The sequence below is a fragment of the Procambarus clarkii genome, chromosome 12, assembly GCF_040958095.1.
Source record: "Procambarus clarkii isolate CNS0578487 chromosome 12, FALCON_Pclarkii_2.0, whole genome shotgun sequence".
NCBI classification, from domain to species: domain Eukaryota; kingdom Metazoa; phylum Arthropoda; class Malacostraca; order Decapoda; family Cambaridae; genus Procambarus; species Procambarus clarkii.
The window spans coordinates 13,185,959-13,208,579 of NC_091161.1; the positions used below are offsets into that span (position 1 = coordinate 13,185,959).

Below are 22,621 nucleotides of genomic sequence, written 5' to 3' on the forward strand. Positions count from 1 at the left end.
AATTCCTAGCGAACGAGTAATGATTACACACGTAATTACCCTGAGAACACGCTCCCAGCGAACCACCAACCACCGCCAGCAATCGACCAAATACCACATAATGAACGATAAAACACCTCCCAGCGAACGAGGAAAAACACCTCCCAGCGAACGAGAAGGTAGAGCGATGATTACATATGCCAGGACCTCGAGGAACAAGCCAGACTGGAAATTAGACCGTAAAGATGTGCTGTTAGATTATATCTCTACACGCATATTGCTACTGGTTCTTAGTGGTTCTATATTGCGCTTCTAGCGGTTCTCTTTTGTTTTATGTTGCTGGTTCTATCTGCTCTATTATCGGGTATATAGAGCTATTTTTTGGAGGTTCTATATTCAATGCTGGTTCTATCTGCTCTATTATCGGGTATATAGAGCTATTTTTTGGAGGTTCTATATTCAATGCTGGTTCTATCTGCTCTATTATCGGGTATATAGAGCTATTTTTTGGAGGTTCTATATTCAATGCTGGTTCTATCTGCTCTATTATCGGGTATATAGAGCTATTTTTTGGAGGTTCTATATTCAATGCTGGTTCTATCTGCTCTATTATCGGGTATATAGAGCTATTTTTTGGAGGTTCTATATTCAATGCTGGTTCTATCTGCTCTATTATCGGGTATATAGAGCTATTTTTTGGAGGTTCTATATTCAATGCTGGTTCTATCTGCTCTATTATCGGGTATATAGAGCTATTTTTTGGAGGTTCTATATTCTATGGTGGTTCTTGGCAGATCTGTTTTTATATCTTCTTGAAAGCCTAATTAAATATATTAATAGTTATCGTGTTTTTTCCCGTTTTTTGTTGTCTATGACTTTCATCCGTCATTCATTTGTTTTTTTTATTTGCGCGCGCATATCTGGTGTCTCTCTTTCACCTCTGCCTTACACACCCGTTCTCTCTCTCTCACCTTGCCTTACACACCCGTTCTCTCTCTCTCACCTTGCCTTACACACCTGTTCTCTCTATTATCCTGCCTCACACACCTGTTCTCTTACCCTGCCTTACACACCTGTTCTCTCTATTATCCTGCCTCACACACCTGTTCTCTATTATCCTGTCTCACACACCTGTTCTCTCACCCTGCCTTACACACCTGTTCTCTCTATTATCCTGCCTCACACACCTGTTCTCTCTATTATCCTGTCTCACACACCTGTTCTCTCACCCTGCCTTACACACCTGTTCTCTCTATTATCCTGTCTCACACACCTGTTCTCTCTATTACCCTGCCTCACACACCTGTTCTCTCACCCTGCCTTACACACCTGTTCTCTCTATTATCCTGCCTCACACACCTGTTCTCTCTATTATCCTGCCTCACACACCTGTTCTCTCACCCTGCCTTACACACCTGTTCTCTCTATTATCCTGCCTCACACACCTGTTATCTCTCACCCTGTCTCCCACACCTGTACTCTCTATTATCCTGTCTCACACACCTGTTCTCTCACCCTGCCTTACACACCTGTTCTCTCTATTATCCTGCCTCACACACCTGTTCTCTCTATTATCCTGTCTCACACACCTGTTCTCTCTATTATCCTGTCTCACACACCTGTTCTCTCTATTATCCTGTCTCACACACCTGTTATCTCTCACCCTGCCTTACACACCTGTTCTCTCTCATCTCAAGATAACCTCAAGGTAGTGTGTGTAATAGGGGTGACATCTGATATATGGTTTGATATTAATATCACATTCATAAAGAATTCATTTGGATCATTGATCTTCAATGGATTTAGGAGATTCACTAAAAAAATCGAATAGTCCTGTAGCCTCAACATTTCATTAATTTCTTTGATGTCATATATGGAAATTCCATCACCCTTGCGCTAGGGCCCAATGCTAGATATAGTTTTTGGTTCTAGATATTGTATGGAAAAAGTATTTTGGATTCCTCTCTATTTTCTCTTTGGCTCACCTGGATTTTATGATTCAGCTTTGTCCTTCCTGGGATATCTTCTTGAGTTGATTTCGGGGCTTTTAGTGTCCCCGCGGCCCGGTCTTTGACCAGGCCTCCACCCCCAGGAAGCAGCCCGTGACAGCTGACTAACACCCAGGTACCTATTTACTGCTAGGTAACAGGGGCATTCAGGGTGAAAGAAACTTTGCGCATTTGTTTCTGCCTCGTGCGGGAATCGAACCCGCGCCACAGAATTACGAGTCCTGCGCGCTATCCACCAGGCTACGAGGCCCCAGGCTACGAGGATAGAGAGGAGAGTTTGAGGTATAACTACTGAGCCTATTTTCTTAAATCCCTGTTTTAAGTTTGCATTATCTAGCCTTTTCTAGATTATTTCTGCGAGGTGGCTTAGGCTACTTAGGCTAGCATCCGGACAGATCCCATAATTCACCTCCATACAAACTCATTGACTATATAAAAAATGGGCCGTTTGAGAATACTGCCCCAAAATCTTTTTCAAAATTTCCTGGAATCTCTGTCTTTGGAAAACTTTATCCCTGGATAAATTTGTGGTTCGTCAACTCGGTAAGACGAGCCCAGATAGTTGAAAGCAACTACATTTGACAGGACTGAACGAGACGCTGTATTCAGGGGCCAGATTCACGAAATCACTTACGCAAACACTTACGAACCTGTACATCTTTTCTCAATCTTTGGCGGCTTTGTTTACAATTATTAAACAGTTAATGAGCTCCGAAGCACCAGGAGGCTGTTTATAACAATAACAACAGTTGATTGGCAAGTTTTCATGCTTGTAAACTGTTTAATAAATGTAACCAAAGCCGTCAAAGATTGAGGAAAGATGTACACGTTCGTAAGTGCTTGCGTAACTGCTTTCGTGAATCTAGCCCCAGGATTCTATCTTTCACATTTGTATACATTTTTTCATCCTATGCAACATTATTTTGTCAGATTTTGCTGAAAAATATATTATTGTATTTTATAGTATACTATATTATTGCATTTTTCCATGTATATTAAATATATGGGTGATTAGCGATGTGTCGGAAGAGATTATTCGTTAGCAAATTATCGCCAAGCCATGACGACTATATAGCACTGGGAAGGGGTCAGGATATAAGGATTTGGGATGGGACGGTGGGAAAGGAATGGTGCCCCAACCACTTGTGTGGACGGTCTCGGGGGATTGAACGCCGACCTGCATGAAGCTAGACTGTCGCTCTACCGTCCATCCCAATTGGTTGTTTCGAGCCTACGACTATCAGAGCACTAGACTACGACTATCAGAGCACTAGACTACGACTATCAGAGCACTAGTCTACGACTATCAGAGCACTAGACTACGACTATCAGAGCACTAGTCTACGACTATCAGAGCACTAGGCTACGACTATCAGAGCACTAGACTACGACTATCAGAGCACTAGTCTACGACTATCAGAGCACTAGACTACGACTATCAGAGCACTAGACTACGACTATCAGAGCACGAGACTACGACTATCAGAGCACGAGACTACGACTATTAGAGCACGAGACTACGACTATCAGAGCACGAGACTACGACTATCAGAGCACGAGACTACGACTATCAGAGCACGAGACTACGACTATCAGAGCACGAGACTACGACTATCAGAGCACTAGACTACGACTATCAGAGCACTAGACTACGACTATCAGAACACTAGGCTACGACTATCAGAACACTAGGCTAGGACTATCAGGGCACTAGGCAACGACTATCAGAGCACTAAGCTACGACTATCAAAGCACTACGACTATCAGAGCACTAGGCTAAGACTATCAGAACACTAGGCTAGGACTATCAGAGCACTACGACTATCAGAGCACTAGGCTAAGACTATCAGAACACTAGGCTAGGACTATCAGAGCACTACGACTATCAGAGCACTAGGCTAAGACTATCAGAACACTAGGCTAGGACTATCAGAGCACTACGACTATCAGAGCACTAGGCTAAGACTATCAGAACACAAGGCTAGGACTATCAAAGCACTACGACTATCAGAGCACTAGACTACGACTATCAGAGCACTAGACTACGACTATCAGAGCACTAGTCTACGACTATCAGAGCACTAGTCTACGACTATCAGAGCACTAGTCTACGACTATCAGAGCACTAGTCTACGACTATCAGAGCACTAGTCTACGACTATCAGAGCACTAGACTACGACTATCAGAGCACTAGATTACGACTATCAGAGCACTAGACTACGACTATCAGAGCACTAGGCTACGACTATCAGAGCACTAGACTACGACTATCAGAGCACTAGACTACGACTATCAGAGCACTAGACTACGACTATCAGAGCACGAGACTACGACTATCAGGGCACTAGGCTACGACTATCAGAGCACTAGGCTACGACTATCAAAGCACTACGACTATCAGAGCACTAAACTACGACTATCAGAGCACGAGACTACGACTATCAGAGCACTAGACTACGACTATCAGAGCACTAGACTACGACTATCAGAGCACTAGGCTACGACTATCAGAGCACTAGACTACGACTATCAGAGCACTAGACTACGACTATCAGAGCACTAGACTACGACTATCAGAGCACTAGGCTACGACTATCAGAGCACTAGACTACGACTATCAGAGCACTAGACTACGACTATCAGAGCACTAGACTACGACTATCAGAGCACGAGACTACGACTATCAGGGCACTAGGCTACGACTATCAGAGCACTAGGCTACGACTATCAGAGCACTAGGCTACGACTATCAGGGCACTAGTCTACGACTATCAGAGCACTAGTCTACGACTATCAGAACACTAGACTACGACCATCAGAGCACTAGTCTACGACTATCAGAGCACGAGGCTAAGACTATCAGAACACTAGGCTAAGACTATCAAAACACTAGGCTAGGACTATCAGGGCACTAGGCTACGACTATCAGAGCACTAGCCTACGACTATCAGAGCACGAGGCTAAGACTATCAGAACACTAGGCTAGGACTATCAGAGCACTACGACTATCAGAGCACTAGGCTACGACTATCAGAGCACGAGACTACGACTATCAGAACACTAGGCTACGACTATCAGAGCACGAGGCTAAGACTATCAGAGCACTAGCCTACGACTATCAGAGCACTAGACTACGACTATCAGAGCACTAGCCTACGACTATCAGAGCACGAGGCTAAGACTATCAGAACACTAGGCTAGGACTATCAGGGCACTAGGCTACGACTATCAGAGCACTAGGCTACGACTATCAGAGCACGAGGCTAAGACTATCAGAACACTAGGCTAGGACTATCAGAGCACTACGACTATCAGAGCACTAGGCTACGACTATCAGAAACAAGAAGAGAGAGCCGACCAGCCAGTACTGACCGCACACTCTCATCCTAACATCAATCAACGCTAACTTCCCACAACGATTACCTTGTACACTCAGCCATGGCGGCGACCTTGTTCGTCTCCCGTCCGCAAGAAATGCAGATGTTACGCGCCAAGGTTGAACTTGACCGCGAAGTCCAAGGTCCACGCGATCGAGCAAGTGGATGATAAATCATGATATGTAACGCTTGAGGAGGTCATTTAACCACTAGTGTGTGTGAGAACTTAACGGTAGAACTACGGAACAGCTTCCAGGGTACGTAGTTCCGACGCTAAACCACGAAATCATCGCAGATACAAGACTAGGGTGGCGTCGGAAGCATCTTGAGGTTATCTTGAGGTTATCTTGAGTTTTTTCGAGGCTTTTTTTTAGTGTCCCCGCGGCCCGGTCCTCGACCAGGCCTCCACCCCCAGGAAGCAGCCCGTGACAGCTGACTAACTCCCAGGTACCTATTTACTGCTAGGTAACAGATTCAGGGTGAAAGAAACTTTGCCCATTTGTTTCTGCCTCGTGCGGGAATCGAACCCGCGCCACAGAATTACGAGTCCTGCGCGCTGTCCACCAGGCTACGAGGCCCCATCGCTCACTCCTGCATTTTCCGTCCGAGCATTCTGGCATTCGGGTAGCCGCGTCCCGCCCCCACAATGCACCAATTACATGCCCCAGTAACCTGCCAGAGTGCATTCATGACTCCCTTCCCCCCACACGGAGCGTGTGTGTGTGTGTATGCCCACTCCTGCCCTGACCGCCATAATGCTTGTGTTGACCAGTCCTGCCTGCCTCTCATATCCCCGTGCCGCTGTAAAAACTGACCACTGTACAATACTCAGAGCAGTGTTCACCATGATTCATGGGGAGGGTGTAGCTATGATGTGTGGGTTTCGTCACGGGTGGCGGCGGTGAGGCTCAAGTTAAGATCTCAATGTTGATGTTGTTATAGATTCAGCTACTGGGAAGAAAAAGTTCCAAGTAGCACGGGCTATGGCGAGCCCCGTTGGCACAGGAGCGGGGCTGTAACTTGTGTAAGCTCTCAAGAGTATGGGCTGCTGGACTGAGAGTATTAGACCTAGGTATTCCCATTAGACCTAGGTGTCTGCATACTTTTGAAGGAATGCATTAGGTAGTGATGTGGTGGAGGCTGACTCCATACACAGTTTCAAGTGTAGATATGATAGAGCCCAATAGGCTCAGGAATCTGTAAACCAGTTGATTGACAGTTGAGAGGCGGGACCAAAGAGCCAGAGGTCAACTCCCGCAAGCACAATTAGGTGAGTAAACACACACACACACACACACACACACACACACACACACACACACACACACACACACACACACACACACACACACACACACACACACACACACACACACATACACACACATACACACACACACACACATACACACACACACACACACACACACACACACACACACACACACACACACACACACACACACACACACACACACACACACACAAACACACACACTAACCTTGTTACAAAACTCGAGGATAATTGATTGAACAACAATTCATAACTGCCCCTGTTCACCCAGCAGTAATTATAGCCTTTAGACACTACTGACAGGAGTCGGCATGGATCTACTCCTGTACCTGTACTTGTACCTCCTGTACCTGTACTTGTACCTCCTGTACCTGTACTTGTACCTCCTGTACTTGTACTTGTACCTCCTGTACCTGTACTTGTACCTCCTGTACCTGTACCTGTACCTCCTGTACCCGCCTGTGCAGAGGACGCGGGAGCATCCCTGGAAACACAAACCGAAACTGTCTCTATTTTCCGCTTGTTACAACTTGTAATAAAGTTGTTACATCTTGGCTTAACGTGTATTATACGTCTAATGACGTATTAAGCCAAGATGTTGTTACATCTTGGCTTAACGTTCTAATACGTCTAATGACGTATTAGAACGTTGTTACAACTTGCTATATTGGTTGTTATAACTGGTTAGGAGGTGTTAAAACTTGTTCGAACGTTATACCAACGTCGTAGTTTCGGTGTGTGTTTGGCGGGTTCACGCTTAGGGCACAGCCAGCAAAAGAAATAAAAGCCAAAGTATATATATATATAAATAACATTTACGGCATGAATAGTGATCACACATAACCCGAGCCCCTATTTATACCCATTCCATCACCTTTTCCCCTCCCTATCCCACGATTTTCTCACCTATCCATCTCTGGTATATGTGTGGTGGTGCAGTGGTACACCACAGATGGGTATGAGGCTAGATTCACGAAGCAGTTACGAACCTGTCCATGTTTTCTCAATCTTTGGCGGCTTTGTTTACAATTATTAAACAGTTAATGAGCTCGGAAGCACCAGGAGGCTGTTTATAACAATAACAACAGTAGATTAGCAAGTTTTCATGCTTGTAAACTGTTTAATAAATGTAACCAAAGCCGTCAAAGATTGAGGAAAGATGTACACGTTCGTAAGTGCTTGCGTAACTGCTTTCGTGAATCTGGCCCCTGGCGGCTTTGTTTACAATTATTAAACAGTTAATGAGCTCCGAAGCACCAGGAGGCTGTTTATAACAATAACAGCAGTTGATTGGCCAGTTTTCATGCTTGTAAACTGTTAATAAAGCCCTGGAGTGCATAAGAAATAACTGAATCAAATCAGTCTTGTGAGAAGCCTCATCCACATTTAAGCGCGGGAAATTTAACGGCCGGAGTAACGGAAATGTTAGGTTGAAAAGCTGTGATGTTCCTCAAGGTTATCTTGAGGGCCAGAGCTTGAACTCGGGGCCCTCAAGGTTATCTTGAGGGCCAGAGCTTGAACTCGGGGCCCTCAAGGTTATCTTGAGGGCCTGAGCTTGTACTCGGGGCCCTCAAGGTTATCTTGAGGGCCAGAGCTTGTTCTTGGGGGCCCTTAAGGTTATCTTGAGGGCCAGAGCTTGTTCTTGGGGGCCCTTAAGGTTATCTTGAGGGCCAGAGCTTGTTCTTGGGGGCCCTTAAGGTTATCTTGAGGGCCAGAGCTTGAACTCGGGGCCCTCAAGGTTACATTGAGGGCCAGAGCTAGTACTCTGGGCCCTCAAGGTTATCTTGAGGGCCAGAGCTTGTACTGGAGGCCCTCAAGGTTACATTGAGGGCCAGAGCTTGTACTCGGGGGCCCTCTAGGTTATCTTGAGGGCCAGAGCTTGTACTGGAGGCCCTGAAGGTTACATTGAGGGCCAGAGCTTGTTATCGGGGGCCCTTAAGGTTACATTGAGGGCCAGAGCTTGTACTCGGGGACCCTCTAGGTTATCTTGAGGGCCAGAGCTTGTACTGGAGGCCCTGAAGGTTATCTTGAGGGCCAGAGCTTGTTCTCGGGGGCCCTTAAGGTTACATTGAGGGCCAGAGCTTGTACTGGAGGCCCTGAAGGTTATCTTGAGGGCCAGAGCTTGTTCTCGGGGGCCCTTAAGGTTATCTTGAGGGCCAGAGCGTGTACTCGGGGGCCCTCAAGGCTATCTTGCGGCCCTGAGCTTGTACTCGGGGGCCCTCAAGGTTACATTGATACCCAGAGCTTGTACTCGAGGCCCTCAAGGTTACCTTGAGGGCCAGAGCATGCACTTGAGCGCCAGGGACGCCCACCACTACAAGGTAGGACTTACAAAAGTCCTCTCCTGTCTGAGGGACGGAAAAACCTAAGAAAATTCGTTATAATATGGCGAGGGTGGAATTTTCCACGTAAATTTTCAGCGTAATAGTTTGGAATTGTTGTGGGTGAAGAAGCGCAATGGGGTGGGAGATGGGGGGGGGGGGTGTTGCAGAGGGTGAAGAGGCTGGCCAAAAAGAGGGGGGAAAGGAAGAGAGGGGCTGGCCAGAAGGGTAAGAAAAGGCGGGACAGATGGAGAGGAAGAGGCGGGACTGAATGAGGAATAGGACAGGAGAGGACGGTACAGAAGAGGAGGGGGAATAGAGGCGGGACACGGTAGAAAGGGCGGACCAAAAGGTTGATAAGGCAAAGGCACAGCAAAAAAAGCAGGATGAGGCTACATAGAGAGGGAATGCGGTGAAGGAAGAGGAAGAAGGGGTATTAAAAGGTCATGCAAGGCATAGGGAAGACTTTGAGCTGGGCACGATAAAAGTACTTAGCAATTATGAACATATAGCGCTTGGATAGGCTACGAAGATACGACAATATTCGGCACGAAAGCGCGCCTTTTTCAACCAATTCGATAGCTTATACACGCGTAGAAATCACAATAGCCGTGTTGCAAGAAATGAACAAAAAGGGCAGTAATGAGGATTCGAACCTACGCCCAGGATGATAGTTTATATATGTGATGAGCTAGTTTCATAATAGGCAAATCGATATGCAAGTTTTTTAGCCTAGAAACTGTACTTGTGGTTGGTCTCGAACGAATAGCCTCTTCTCTTCCAGTCTGCCCAAGTCCCGCCCATCTCAAGCTATCGTGATTAACTTGAGATAAGTCACGATTCCCCGACTGCAAGCACCAGTCTGTGTGTGTGTACTCACCTAATTGTACTCACCTAATTGTGCTTGCGGGGGTTGAGCTCTGGCTCTTTGGTCCCGCCTCTCAACCGTCAATCAACTGGTGTACAGATTCCTGAGCCTATTGGGCTCTATCATATCTACATTTGAAACTGTGTATGGAGTCAGCCTCCACCACATCACTTCCTAATGCATTCCATTTACTAACTACTCTGACACTGAAAAAGTTCTTTCTAACGTCTCTGTGGCTCATTTGGGTACTCAGCTTCCACCTGTGTCCCCTTGTTCGCGTCCCACCAGTGTTGAAAAGTTCATCCTTGTTTACCCGGTCGATTCCCCTGAGGATTTTGTAGGTTGTGATCATGTCCCCCCTTACTCTTCTGTCTTCCAGTGTCGTAAGGTGCATTTCCCGCAGCCTTTCCTCATAACTCATGCCTCTTAGTTCTGGGACTAGTCTAGTAGCATACCTTTGGACTTTTTCCAGCTTCGTCTTGTGCTTGACAAGGTACGGGCTCCATGCTGGGGCCGCATACTCCAGGATTGGTCTTACATATGTGGTGTACAAGATTCTGAATGATTCCTTACACAGGTTCCTGAACGCCGTTCTGTGTGTGTGTTCGAACGCCGTGTGTGTGTGTGTGTGTGTGTGTGTGTGTGTGTGTGTAGTATAGTAAGGACCTGCTTGCTCTTGGAGCCCGCCTTTCTAGTCGCTAGTTTAAGAAATGATTTCAGATACTTTTTACCTTAACGTATGTACTAGGCTAATACACTAGACCAATCCTGGAGTATGCGGCAAGTCCCTACCATGTCAAGCGTAACACGAAGCTGTAGGAGGACCATAGTTATTGCTGTAAACAACCGATGCTCGAAAGGCGGGATCTAAGAGTCAATGCTCGATCCTGCAGACACAATTAGATGAGTACACAGGTGGAAACTGAGTACTCACATGAGCCACAGGGACGTTAGAAAGAACTTTTTCAGAGTAGTTAACAAATGGAATGCATTAGGCAGTGATGTGGTGGAGGCTGACTCCATACACAGTTTCAAGTGTAGATATGACAGAGCCCAATAGGCTCAGGAACCTGTACACCAGTTGACTGACAGTCGAGAGGCGGGACCAAAGAGCCAGAGCTCAACTCCCGCAATTTGGAACGATCGAGGACATAGTTACTAAGAGAACTATCATTTCAAGACGGGTTAAACGCAAAATATTACCTCTTGGATAGGCTAGGTTACGATAGGATAGAATAGGCTAGGATAGAATAGGTTAGGCTAGGATAGAAGAGGCTAGGATAGAATAGGAGGAGCGATCGAGCGCATAGTTACTAAGAGAACTATCATTTCAAGACGGGTTAAACGCAAAATATTACCTCTTGGATAGGCTAGGTTACGATAGGATAGAATAGGCTAGGATAGAATAGGTTAGGATAGGATAGAATAGGCTAGGCTAGGATAGAATAGGCTAGGATAGAATAGGTTAGGCTAGGGTAGAATAAGCTAGGATAGAATAGGTTAGGATAGGATAGAATAGGATAGGCTAGGGTAGAATAAGCTAGGATAGAATAGGCTAGGCTAGGCTAGGATAGGCTAGGCTAGGATAGGATAGGATAGGCTAGGATAGAATGGCCGCCACACAGCGTTCGAGCCCCAGCGTCAGAGAGAACACAGGACTGACTCATGGCATTTCCTGTAGGGGCAGACGGCTGGGCGGCGCCTTGGGCGCTCTCCTGATTAACACCAGCGGATAGGCCCCACTCTCCTGCTTAATTCCCAGACACCCAGGCATCTATCCAGCTAGCCAGTCAACTAGCCAGCCAGCCAGTCAGCCAGCTAGTCAGTCAACTAGCCAGCCAGCTAGTCAGCCAGCTAGTCAGTCAACTAGCCAGCCAGCCAGTCAGCCAGCTAGTCAGTCAACTAGCCAGCCAGCTAGTCAGCCAGCTAGTCAGTCAACTAGCCAGCCAGCCAGTCAGCCAGCTAGTCAGTCAACTAGCCAGCCAGCTAGTCAGCCAGCTAGTCAGTCAACTAGCCAGCCAGCTAGTCAGCCAGCTAGCCAGCCAGCTAGTCAGTCAACTAGCCAGCCAGCCAGTCAGTCAACTAGCCAGCCAGCTAGTCAGTCAACTAGCCAGCCAGCCAGCCAGTCAACTAGCCAGCCAGCCAGCCAGTCAACTAGCCAGCCAGCCAGCCAGTCAACTAGCCAGCCAGCCAGCCAGCCAGCCAACTAGCCAGCTAGCCAGTCAGTCAACTAGCCAGCCAGCTAGTCAGCCAGCTAGTCAGTCAACTAGTCAGCCAGCCAGTCAGCGAACTAGCCAGCCAGCCAGCCAGCCAGTCAACTAGCCAGCCAGCCAGTCAGTCAACTAGCCAGCCAGCCAGTCAGTCAACTAGCCAGCCAACGAATCAGCCAACTAGCCAGCAAGCCTGTCAGTCAGAACTGATATTCCCTACACATTCTCGTTAGCAATCGACTATAATCATTCGCCATCAAACAGCAAGCAAGCAGAAAGAAACACCAACCAATCCACACATGGAGATAGAGACTGTACATCCAACCAGCAACTATCAACTACGTACGTTCGAAATCCACCCTCCTAGCCTACCGAGAAGGAAAATTTCGAACGCTAGCCGCCTAAACCTATCGAGCCGAGGCGCAGAAAACACGGACGAATTTGCCAGCCGCTAATTTTCGCGATTGCATTTGTTGCGTGCAAAACGTGCAAAACACGACCTGTTAGTGGAGAGAAGGGGGGGTTGAGGGGGGTTTGAACCCCCCCCTATAACCAGCCAGGGATAGGGACGACCCCGTGTGACAGGGGTGATGGAGTAGGGTGGTTCAACTATCCTTTGTGTGAAGGCCTAGTCTGGTATCCCGTGGCGCGGGCCAACCGCCGCCAACCCTTGTAGCTGGTGGGCCTGGTAGCTGGTAGCCTGGTAGCTGGTAGGCATGGTAGCCTGGTAGCTGGTGGGTCTGGTAGCCTGGTAGGCCTGCCTCAGGGGTATATATGTTTTGTGCAAGATGCGTGCGTGTGTGCGTGTGTTGGCCTCGATAAAGAATCAGGTCTCATGGGCTTGTTCCCCAGGCATTAACACCCCCTCTAACTATCCCCGACTGTAATCACCATCGTAATATATCAACTAATGACGCCGGGGCCCCTTGTTCACATACAACATTCGACAGAGAGAGCGTCGCAATGAGCTTTCCCAGACCATTGCAAGGTTCATCGATTCATTTTACCACCTTCGCTTCGAATCCCGCGAACCGGTGCTCGTAACCGGATCGAAGCATTACTCACCTCTCATACCGGGTAACGAATACTCACACATTGAGCGAAACTTGACGCCGGAATGGCTTATAATAGCTAAATTACACTACAAATTTGCTCATCATTGCATACGAACAATAAGATTCAGAAAGTGACCGCAAGGCATCGCCTGAAGCTCTGTAATGAGTGGGTTCAGTCGAAGCAGTTCGACTGAACCCACTCATTATCTCATTTGGAATGACTCGAGCAGCCCTTCGACCTGAGGATAAGCGCTTTCCTCCCGCCTAAATGGGTTTCTGGGTTTAATAGGAGCAGAGGGTTCACTCAGGTGCATGAAGCTGCGTGAAATTCAGACAAAGAGCTGTTGATGTTGAATTAGATTTAGCTACTCAGAACAAAATTATGTAGCACGGCCTATGGCGAGCCCGAAAGACAAAGAGTAGCAAACACCTAATATTTTCATTTCGCATCTGTGGATTATATATATATATATATATATATATATATATATATATATATATATATATATATATATATATATATATATATATATATATATATATATATATATATATACACATATCCTGGCCTACAAAAAACGTCGCTTTTCGCTCGTATGCGTTACATACCATTATGTATGCTATGTATGGGTTGTAAAGTGACGTATACTGTCCCGTTTTCTGCTTTGGGTCCTCTGGCAGGTTAGGAGAGACTACTTTAAATTGACTGTTTTCTGAACGTTGGGAAAACTTAAGAGAACGCTGACTATACACGAGGTCAGCTTGGGGGTTCCCTGCAGGCGTCAGCGCAGGCGTCAGCATGGTTGCTGGCGTCAGCATGGTTGCAGGCGTCAGCATGGTTGCAGGCGTCAGCATGGTTGCAGGCGTCAGCATGGTTGCAGGCGTCAGCATGGTTGCAGGCGTCAGCATGGTTGCAGGCGTCAGCATGGTTGCAGGCGTCAGCATGGTTGCAGGCGTCAGCATGGTTGCAGGCGTCAGCATGGTTGCAGGCGTCAGCATGGTTGCAGACGTCAGCATGGTTGTAGGATCTTTACTGACAGCAACTGAATAAAGTATCGCCAATAGCCAAATGAATTTGGATTAATGCTATCCCCCCCAGGTGCGTGGCTCCGGTAACGTTAGCTGACTGACAATGAGCTGAGGTTGGCCGGCTGTTTGCTGCTGACGGCGGCTGACTGACTCATTGGTTGTAGCTGACGGCGTCTGACTGACCCACTGACTGCTGCTGACGGCGTCTGACTGACCCACTGACTGTAGCTGACGGCGTCTGACTGACCCACTGGCTGTAGCTGACGGCGTCTGACTGACCCACTGACTGTAGCTGACGGCGTCTGACTGACCCACTGACTGCAGCTGACGGCGTCTGACTGACCCACTGACTGCAGCTGACGGCGTCTGACTGACCCACTGACTGCTGCTGACGGCGTCTGACTGACCCACTGACTGTAGCTGACGGCGTCTGACTGACCCACTGACTGCAGCTGACGGCGTCTGACTGACCCACTGACTGCAGCTGACGGCGGCTGACTGACCCACTGACTGTAGCTGACGGCGTCTGACTGACCCACTGGCTGTAGCTGACGGCGTCTGACTGACCCACTGGCTGTAGCTGACGGCGTCTGACTGACCCACTGACTGTAGCTGACGGCGTCTGACTGACCCACTGACTGTAGCTGACGGCGTCTGACTGACCCACTGACTGCAGCTGACGGCGTCTGACTGACCCACTGACTGCAGCTGACGGCGTCTGACTGACCCACTGACTGCAGCTGACGGCGTCTGACTGACCCACTGACTGTAGCTGACGGCGTCTGACTGACCCACTGACTGCAGCTGACGGCGTCTGACTGACCCACTGGCTGTAGCTGACGGCGTCTGACTGACCCACTGACTGCAGCTGACGGCGTCTGACTGACCCACTGACTGTAGCTGACGGCGTCTGACTGACCCACTGGCTGTAGCTGACGGCGTCTGACTGACCCACTGACTGCTGCTGACGGCGTCTGACTGACCCACTGGCTGCAGCTGACGGCGTCTGACTGACCCACTGACTGCAGCTGACGGCGTCTGACTGACCCACTGACTGTAGCTGACGGCGTCTGACTGACCCACTGACTGCTGCTTACGGCGTCTGACTGACCCACTGACTGCAGCTGACGGCGTCTGACTGACCCACTGACTGCAGCTGACGGCGTCTGACTGACCCACTGACTGCTGCTGACGGCGTCTGACTGACCCACTGACTGCAGCTGACGGCGTCTGACTGACCCACTGACTGCAGCTGACGGCGTCTGACTGACCCACTGGCTGCAGCTGACGGCGTCTGACTGACCCACTGGCTGTAGCTGACGGCGACTGACTGACCCATTGGCTGTAGCTGACGGCGTCTGACTGACCCACTGGCTGTAGCTGACGGCGTCTGACTGACCCACTGACTGTAGCTGACGGCGTCTGACTGACCCACTGGCTGTAGCTGACGGCGTCTGACTGACCCATTGGCTGTAGCTGACGGCGTCTGACTGACCCACTGACTGCAGCTGACGGCGTCTGACTGACCCACTGACTGCAGCTGACGGCGTCTGACTGACCCACTGACTGCAGCTGACGGCGTCTGACTGACCCACTGACTGTAGCTGACGGCGTCTGACTGACCCACTGACTGCAGCTGACGGCGTCTGACTGACCCACTGGCTGTAGCTGACGGCGTCTGACTGACCCACTGACTGCAGCTGACGGCGTCTGACTGACCCACTGACTGTAGCTGACGGCGTCTGACTGACCCACTGGCTGTAGCTGACGGCGTCTGACTGACCCACTGACTGCTGCTGACGGCGTCTGACTGACCCACTGGCTGCAGCTGACGGCGTCTGACTGACCCACTGACTGCAGCTGACGGCGTCTGACTGACCCACTGACTGTAGCTGACGGCGTCTGACTGACCCACTGACTGCTGCTTACGGCGTCTGACTGACCCACTGACTGCAGCTGACGGCGTCTGACTGACCCACTGACTGCAGCTGACGGCGTCTGACTGACCCACTGACTGCTGCTGACGGCGTCTGACTGACCCACTGACTGCAGCTGACGGCGTCTGACTGACCCACTGACTGCAGCTGACGGCGTCTGACTGACCCACTGGCTGCAGCTGACGGCGTCTGACTGACCCACTGGCTGTAGCTGACGGCGACTGACTGACCCATTGGCTGTAGCTGACGGCGTCTGACTGACCCACTGGCTGTAGCTGACGGCGTCTGACTGACCCACTGACTGTAGCTGACGGCGTCTGACTGACCCACTGGCTGTAGCTGACGGCGTCTGACTGACCCATTGGCTGTAGCTGACGGCGTCTGACTGACCCACTGACTGCAGCTGACGGCGTCTGACTGACCCACTGACTGCAGCTGACGGCGTCTGACTGACCCACTGACTGTAGCTGACGGCGTCTGACTGACCCACTGACTGCAGCTGACAGCCTCTGACTGACCCATTTGGGGGCAGCATATGTTAATTTTATAGCCTAATCTTCCAAACGGTCCCAAAGTCTGAATTACTCCGCCTGGCTTGGCTTTTTCCGGTACAAATTAAGCTAAAAACCCAACTTAAATATTCCTAGAATTGTTAGATTATAACCAAGCCATTATCATGCAACTTCTCCTAGATAAGCCAAGGTAACCGATAAGAGATTCAGCTCATCTCAAGGAAATCTGTTGCATAACTCCATACTTAACAGAGCAGAATATAGATAGATAATGTAACTTTGTAATTAGTGATACATTTCAATTCATTTTCATCCCCAAGCCTAATTGTAAGCCTAATTGGGCAAGCCTAATTGTAGACAAATTCAATAATATTATGTGTATTCAGGTATATACATATAAAATGAGTTATGAACATAATGTTGGATTTCTAGATTAGAGCTAGCATATACTATGCCTAAATCTATAAAAATACATATATAAATGTAATAATTCTCCCCTGTAAATTATTTCAAGAAAAATAAGTCGTTTATTCAAGAATAAAATAAGTCTAACATTTAGGGGTTTAAACTTCATATCTTGAGGTTATCTTGAGTTGATTTCGGGGCTTTTTTAGTGTCCCCGCGGCCCGGTCCTTGACCAGGCCTCCACCCCCAGGAAGCAGCCCGTGACAGCTGACTAACTCCCAGGTACCTATTTACTGCTAGGTAACAGGGGCATAGGGTGAAAGAAACTCTGCCCATCGTTTCTCGCTGGCGCCCGGGATCGAATCCGGGACCACAGGATCACAAGTCCAGTGTGCTGTCCGCTCGGCCGACCAGCTCCCCAAATGTGTTCATTCTGTTCAATGTGTTCAGCTTCATGTTCTATGATAATGGAACGTTTACTGAAAATTATCCTACTGTATATGTAATGTAGTATAGCCTTGTAAAATTTATGTATATATGATATATATATTGTATTTGCTTCAAGATAAAAACAAAATCCGCAGCGTATCGGGTTCAAATGATGCCCAAATGGTTCTTCTAATCCTTACCTAAATCCAATGGTCAAGTTTGGCCGCGGGAAAAGGGAGAGCGGGATGTATCAGGGGGACTTTTGTAGCATTGAAGCGACGTGTGCGCCGCTTTCTGTAGGCTAGTAGCGGTCAATTTTCCTGATTTAATAAATGGCCAGTGGTCCACCTTTTTCAGTGTATGGGCATGAATCATGCCCATACACTGGTCCACGTGCCATGTCCTGTATGATGGGGCACGCACATACACTCCCAGGCTACATAAAAGAGTCCTACATGAGAACGCAAGTGATACGCAAAGACCATATCAATTAGAAGCCTACATATGCATAGAGCGAGGCAAACAGCACATGCATATATGCATACTCGCTCACACACATGCATACATACATGACTGACTAATAAAAGGAATGTGCAGGCGCCACAGCGACCAGACACACACATATACACACACACACACACACACACACACACACACACACACACACACACACACACACACACACACACTGAGTGAATGGTCTAACAAATGGCTGTTGAAGTTCAACCCGAGTAAATGCAAAGTAATGAAACTAGGCAGTGGAAACAGGAGGCCAGACACAGGATACAGAATAGGAGATGAAGTACTTAATGAAACAGACAGAGAGAAAGATCTAGGAGTTGATATCACACCAAACCTGTCTCCTGAAGCCCACATAAAGAGAATAACGTCTGCGGCATATGCGAGGCTGGCTAACATCAGAACGGCGTTCAGGAACCTGTGTAAGGAATCATTCAGAATCTTGTACACCACATATGTAAGACCAATCCTGGAGTATGCGGCCCCAGCATGGAGCCCGTACCTTGTCAAGCACAAGACGAAGCTGGAAAAAGTCCAAAGGTATGCTACTAGACTAGTCCCAGAACTAAGAGGCATGAGTTATGAGGAAAGGCTGCGGGAAATGCACCTTACGACACTGGAAGACAGAAGAGTAAGAGGGGACATGATCACAACCTACAAAATCCTCAGGGGAATCGACCGGGTAAACAAGGATGAACTATTCAACACTGGTGGGACGCGAACAAGGGGACACAGGTGGAAGCTGAGTACCCAAATGAGCCACAGAGACGTTAGAAAGAACTTTTTCAGTGTCAGAGTAGTTAGTAAATGGAATGCATTAGGAAGTGATGTGGTGGAGGCTGACTCCATACACAGTTTCAAATGTAGATATGATAGAGCCCAATAGGCTCAGGAACCTGTACACCTGTTGATTGACGGTTGAGAGGCGGGACCAAAGAGCCAGAGCTCAACCCCCGCAAGCACAACTAGGTGCGTACACACACACACACACGCACACACACACACACACACACACACACACACACACACACACACACACACACACACACACACACACACACACACACACACACACACACACACACACACACACACACACACACACACACACACACACACACACACACACACACACACACACACACACACACACACATATACACACACACACATATACACACACACACACACACACACACACACACACACACACACACACACACACACACACACACACACACACACACACACACACACACACACACACACTGGTAGCACATCTAGAGAGAAGGGACTTTGTAGCACACCAACATGGGTTCAGGGATGGCAAATAGGGTGCTCCAATGGATAAGGGAGTACCCAAACAACAGGAAGCAGAGAGTTACTGTGAGAGGTGAGACCTCAGACTGGCGTGAAGCCACCAGTGGAGTCCCACAGGGCTCTGTACTCGGACCTATCCTGTTTCTGATATACGTGAATGATCTCCCAGAAGGTATAGACTCATTCCTCTCGATGTTTGCTGATGATGATAACATTATGAGAAGAATTAAGACAGAGGAGGACAGCAAGAGACTACAGGATGACCTAGGCAGACTGAAGGAATGGACCAACAAATGGCTACTAGAGTTTAACTCTAGCAAGTGCAAAATTATGAAGATAGGCGTAGGGAGCAGGTGTGAACGATCTGGGGGTTGATTACACCAGACCTGACCCCTGAAATCTGGTTATCGTGGTACAATAGCCTAGTCTGGCTATCGTGGTACAATAGCCTAGTGTCTGGTTATCGTGGTAAGTATTGTATGTACTACCTCGATCTATAAATCCAACATTATGTTTGTAAATCATCTATATATTTATACGTTCCCCCTGAATTCAAAAATTTGAATTTTGAATTTGAATTTTCCCGCAAATTTAACGTCCGTATCGCTTTCGAAGTCCACGAAAGAACCTTGTAGAACCTTGAAGAAAGAAGTTCTTGAAGAACAAGAACCTTTGTTCTTGTTCTGAGTATGGTGTTAGAATTTATAAGGTGGCTACCCTTGTGGGTAGCAGATGGCCGCCGCCATCAGCTATTTCCCCTACAGGACACATCCTTCAACCCTTACCCTTTTTTGCCTGTCATTATATCAACTACAAGTTTCCGCATACACCCGCATACACACCACATAGGCCCGTATTCCTACAACTGTGTGTGTATGTGTGTATAGCACCGTTCATGTGGGGGTTTCAGTATTGTTATATCTTGAGGTTATCTTGAGATGATTTCGGGGCTTTTTAGTGTCCCCGCGGCCCGGTCCTCGACCAGGCCTCCGCCCCCAGGAAGCAGCCCATGACAGCTGACTAACACCCAGGTACCTATTTTACTGCTAGGTAACAGGGGCATAGGGTGAAAGAAATTCTGCCCATTGTTTCTCGCCGGCGCCTGAGATCGAACCCGGGACCACAGGATCACAAGTCCAGCGTGCTGTCCGCTCGGCCGACCGGCTCCCTGCTAAGTGAATATGTGGAATATGTTCCATATGTTGCAAGGTTATGCGCCAGGATGTGTGGAGGATGTATATACACATATATGGCTTAGCAGAGTGCACACACACATACGTGGAATGTATATATAGCTTGTTGACCAGACCACACACTAGAAATTGAAGGGACGACGACGTTTCGGTCCGTCCTGGACCATTCTCAAGTTGAGAATGGTCCAGGACGGACCATTCACATACTTCAGCCACGTTATTGTGACTCATCGCCTGCATATATATAGCTTCAGAATAGCCTTGAGTGCAACCTATTCTCTTATGCCTTTCAAATTTTCAGATTCAATTTTAAATTTATCTATGACAAATACTATTTTCCTAACTCAATTTTAGGAACCGGGTTCACTATCTCGAATCCTAGGCTTCATAGGTTGGGATTTGGCTTTAAATAGATGGGCCCACAGGCAGGATAAACTTGGAAGGGAAATTAACGGTCAAGGTCCAATTGTCCCAGGTGTAGGTTAAGTAATAATTTGTAAATAAGAAGCAATAAGATGCTTATTTTAACATACTAAGAAGGTTAAGTGAGGTCGGTGTTACTAAGAAGGTTAGGTGAGGTCGGTGTTTTCTATGAAGCTTTTCAAGGTAAACTAAAATGTTCACAATTAGTATGTCACATATGCACTTATTAAATAAGCCAATATTGACTAAAAGCAAGTGCGAGAACGGGTTGCAGTATCTCACATTCCAGGTTTTGAATTCTTTTCGGGAATAATAACATCATGGTTTCACAATCATCTGTTGCCTAGGGAGCCGGTCGGCCGAGCGGACAGCACACTGGACTTGTGATCCTGTGGTCCCGGGTTCGATCCCAGACGCCGGCGAGAAATAATGGGCAGAGTTTCTTTCACCCTATGCCCCTGTTACCTAACAGTAAAATAGGTACCTGGGTGTTAGTCAGCTGTCACGGGCTGCTTCCTGGGGGTGGAGGCCTAGTCGAGGACCGGGCCGCGGGGACACTAAAAAGCCCCGAAATCATCTCAAGATAACCTCAAGATAGCATGTTAACCTCAAGATAGCATGATAGCTCAAGATAGCAAACATTAGTTTTGAGAATGAGAACTTATGAATACATATATATAGCATATTTTTTCAGTGAAAATGCCGTTCATCCCCGGTAGCTACACGCAAGATATGTCCATCTATAATTACGAGATGTGTAGAAGTTTGACTTCTACAATATATGTGATCACGTCTGTGCGTGTATAGGGATATACGCATGGGATCTAATTTCTTAACCCCTCCACTGCGCAAGCTTTGTTTACGCCGCTTACCCTTAGAGTGGCAAATAACGATTTAATTTCTTAACCCCTCCACTGCGCAAGCTTTGTTTACGCTGCTTACCCTTAGAGTGGCAAATAACGATCTAATTTCTTAACCCCTCCACTGCGCAAGCTTTGTTTACGCCGCTTACCCTTAGAGTGGCAAATAAATTTGAATCCGGATACGATGCTTTACCTAACCTCACCTTGCGATAGTTTTGGGGGGCTTAGCATAGGTGAGGTGAGGTTCTGAGGGCCTTACTCCCCCCTCACACTGGTGAGGGCACAGCTGTGAGATGCCTCACACTTGTGGCAGGCAAATAACATCCTCACTACTCGTTATTTATAAGGAAATTAGTAGCGTGACTGTCCAAATATATATATTTATATGCAAACAAGCCGGAATGGTCCCCAGGCATATATGCAACTGAAAACTCGCACCCCCAGAAGTGACTCGAACCCATACTGCCAGGAGCACTCCGCAACTGGTGTACAGGACACCTTAACCACTCGACCATCACGACGGGACAAAAGGTGATGGTAGCCGAGGCTAGTTCCCCATCATCCCGCCGGCACTCTGATGGTAATCTTGGGCATAGTATCCTGTATGCCAGCAGAGTGCTCCTGCGCAGTATGGGTTCGAGTCACTTCTGGGGTGTGAGTTTTCATAACCTGCATTCACGCGCGCGCGTACACACAGACACAAACTTCCACATTCAGCACCTTTTGATCATAAAGGTGTCACCCAAGCAGCAGGAGCAGCCTGTCCTCACACTTTTTTTTTTTTTTTTTTTTTTGAGATATATAGAAGAGTTGTTACATTCTTGTAGAGCCACTAGTACGCGTAGCGTTTCGGGCAAGTCCCTGGAATACGATCCCC

General features: G+C 47.9%; 2 protein-coding genes across 2 annotated transcripts; both read right to left on the bottom strand.

The window, feature by feature from the left end:
- Window positions 1-310: 310 nt before the first annotated feature.
- On the bottom strand, window positions 311-14,131 carry LOC138363950 (neurofilament heavy polypeptide-like). The gene is made up of 2 exons (XM_069323403.1): window positions 13,724-14,131; window positions 311-706 (listed from the first exon to the last, which is right to left on the bottom strand). Exons 1-2 carry the CDS (start codon window positions 14,129-14,131, stop codon window positions 311-313), a joined length of 804 nt encoding a protein of 267 aa, XP_069179504.1.
- A 69-nt stretch (window positions 14,132-14,200) lies between these two features.
- On the bottom strand, window positions 14,201-16,615 carry LOC138363951 (fap1 adhesin-like). Its single transcript, XM_069323404.1, has one exon. It carries the CDS (start codon window positions 16,613-16,615, stop codon window positions 14,201-14,203), a length of 2,415 nt encoding a protein of 804 aa, XP_069179505.1.
- Window positions 16,616-22,621: the final 6,006 nt, after the last annotated feature.

Coding starts and splice junctions, on each gene's coding strand:
- LOC138363950 (XM_069323403.1), bottom strand. CDS start 14,131: ATGCTGACGTCTGCAACCATGCTGACGCCTGCAACCATGCTGACGCCT. Junction 707..13,723: donor CATACATAGCATACATAATG/GTATGTAACGCA, acceptor ATAATAGAGCAG/ATAGAACCAGCATTGAATAT.
- LOC138363951 (XM_069323404.1), bottom strand. CDS start 16,615: ATGCTGCCCCCAAATGGGTCAGTCAGAGGCTGTCAGCTGCAGTCAGTG.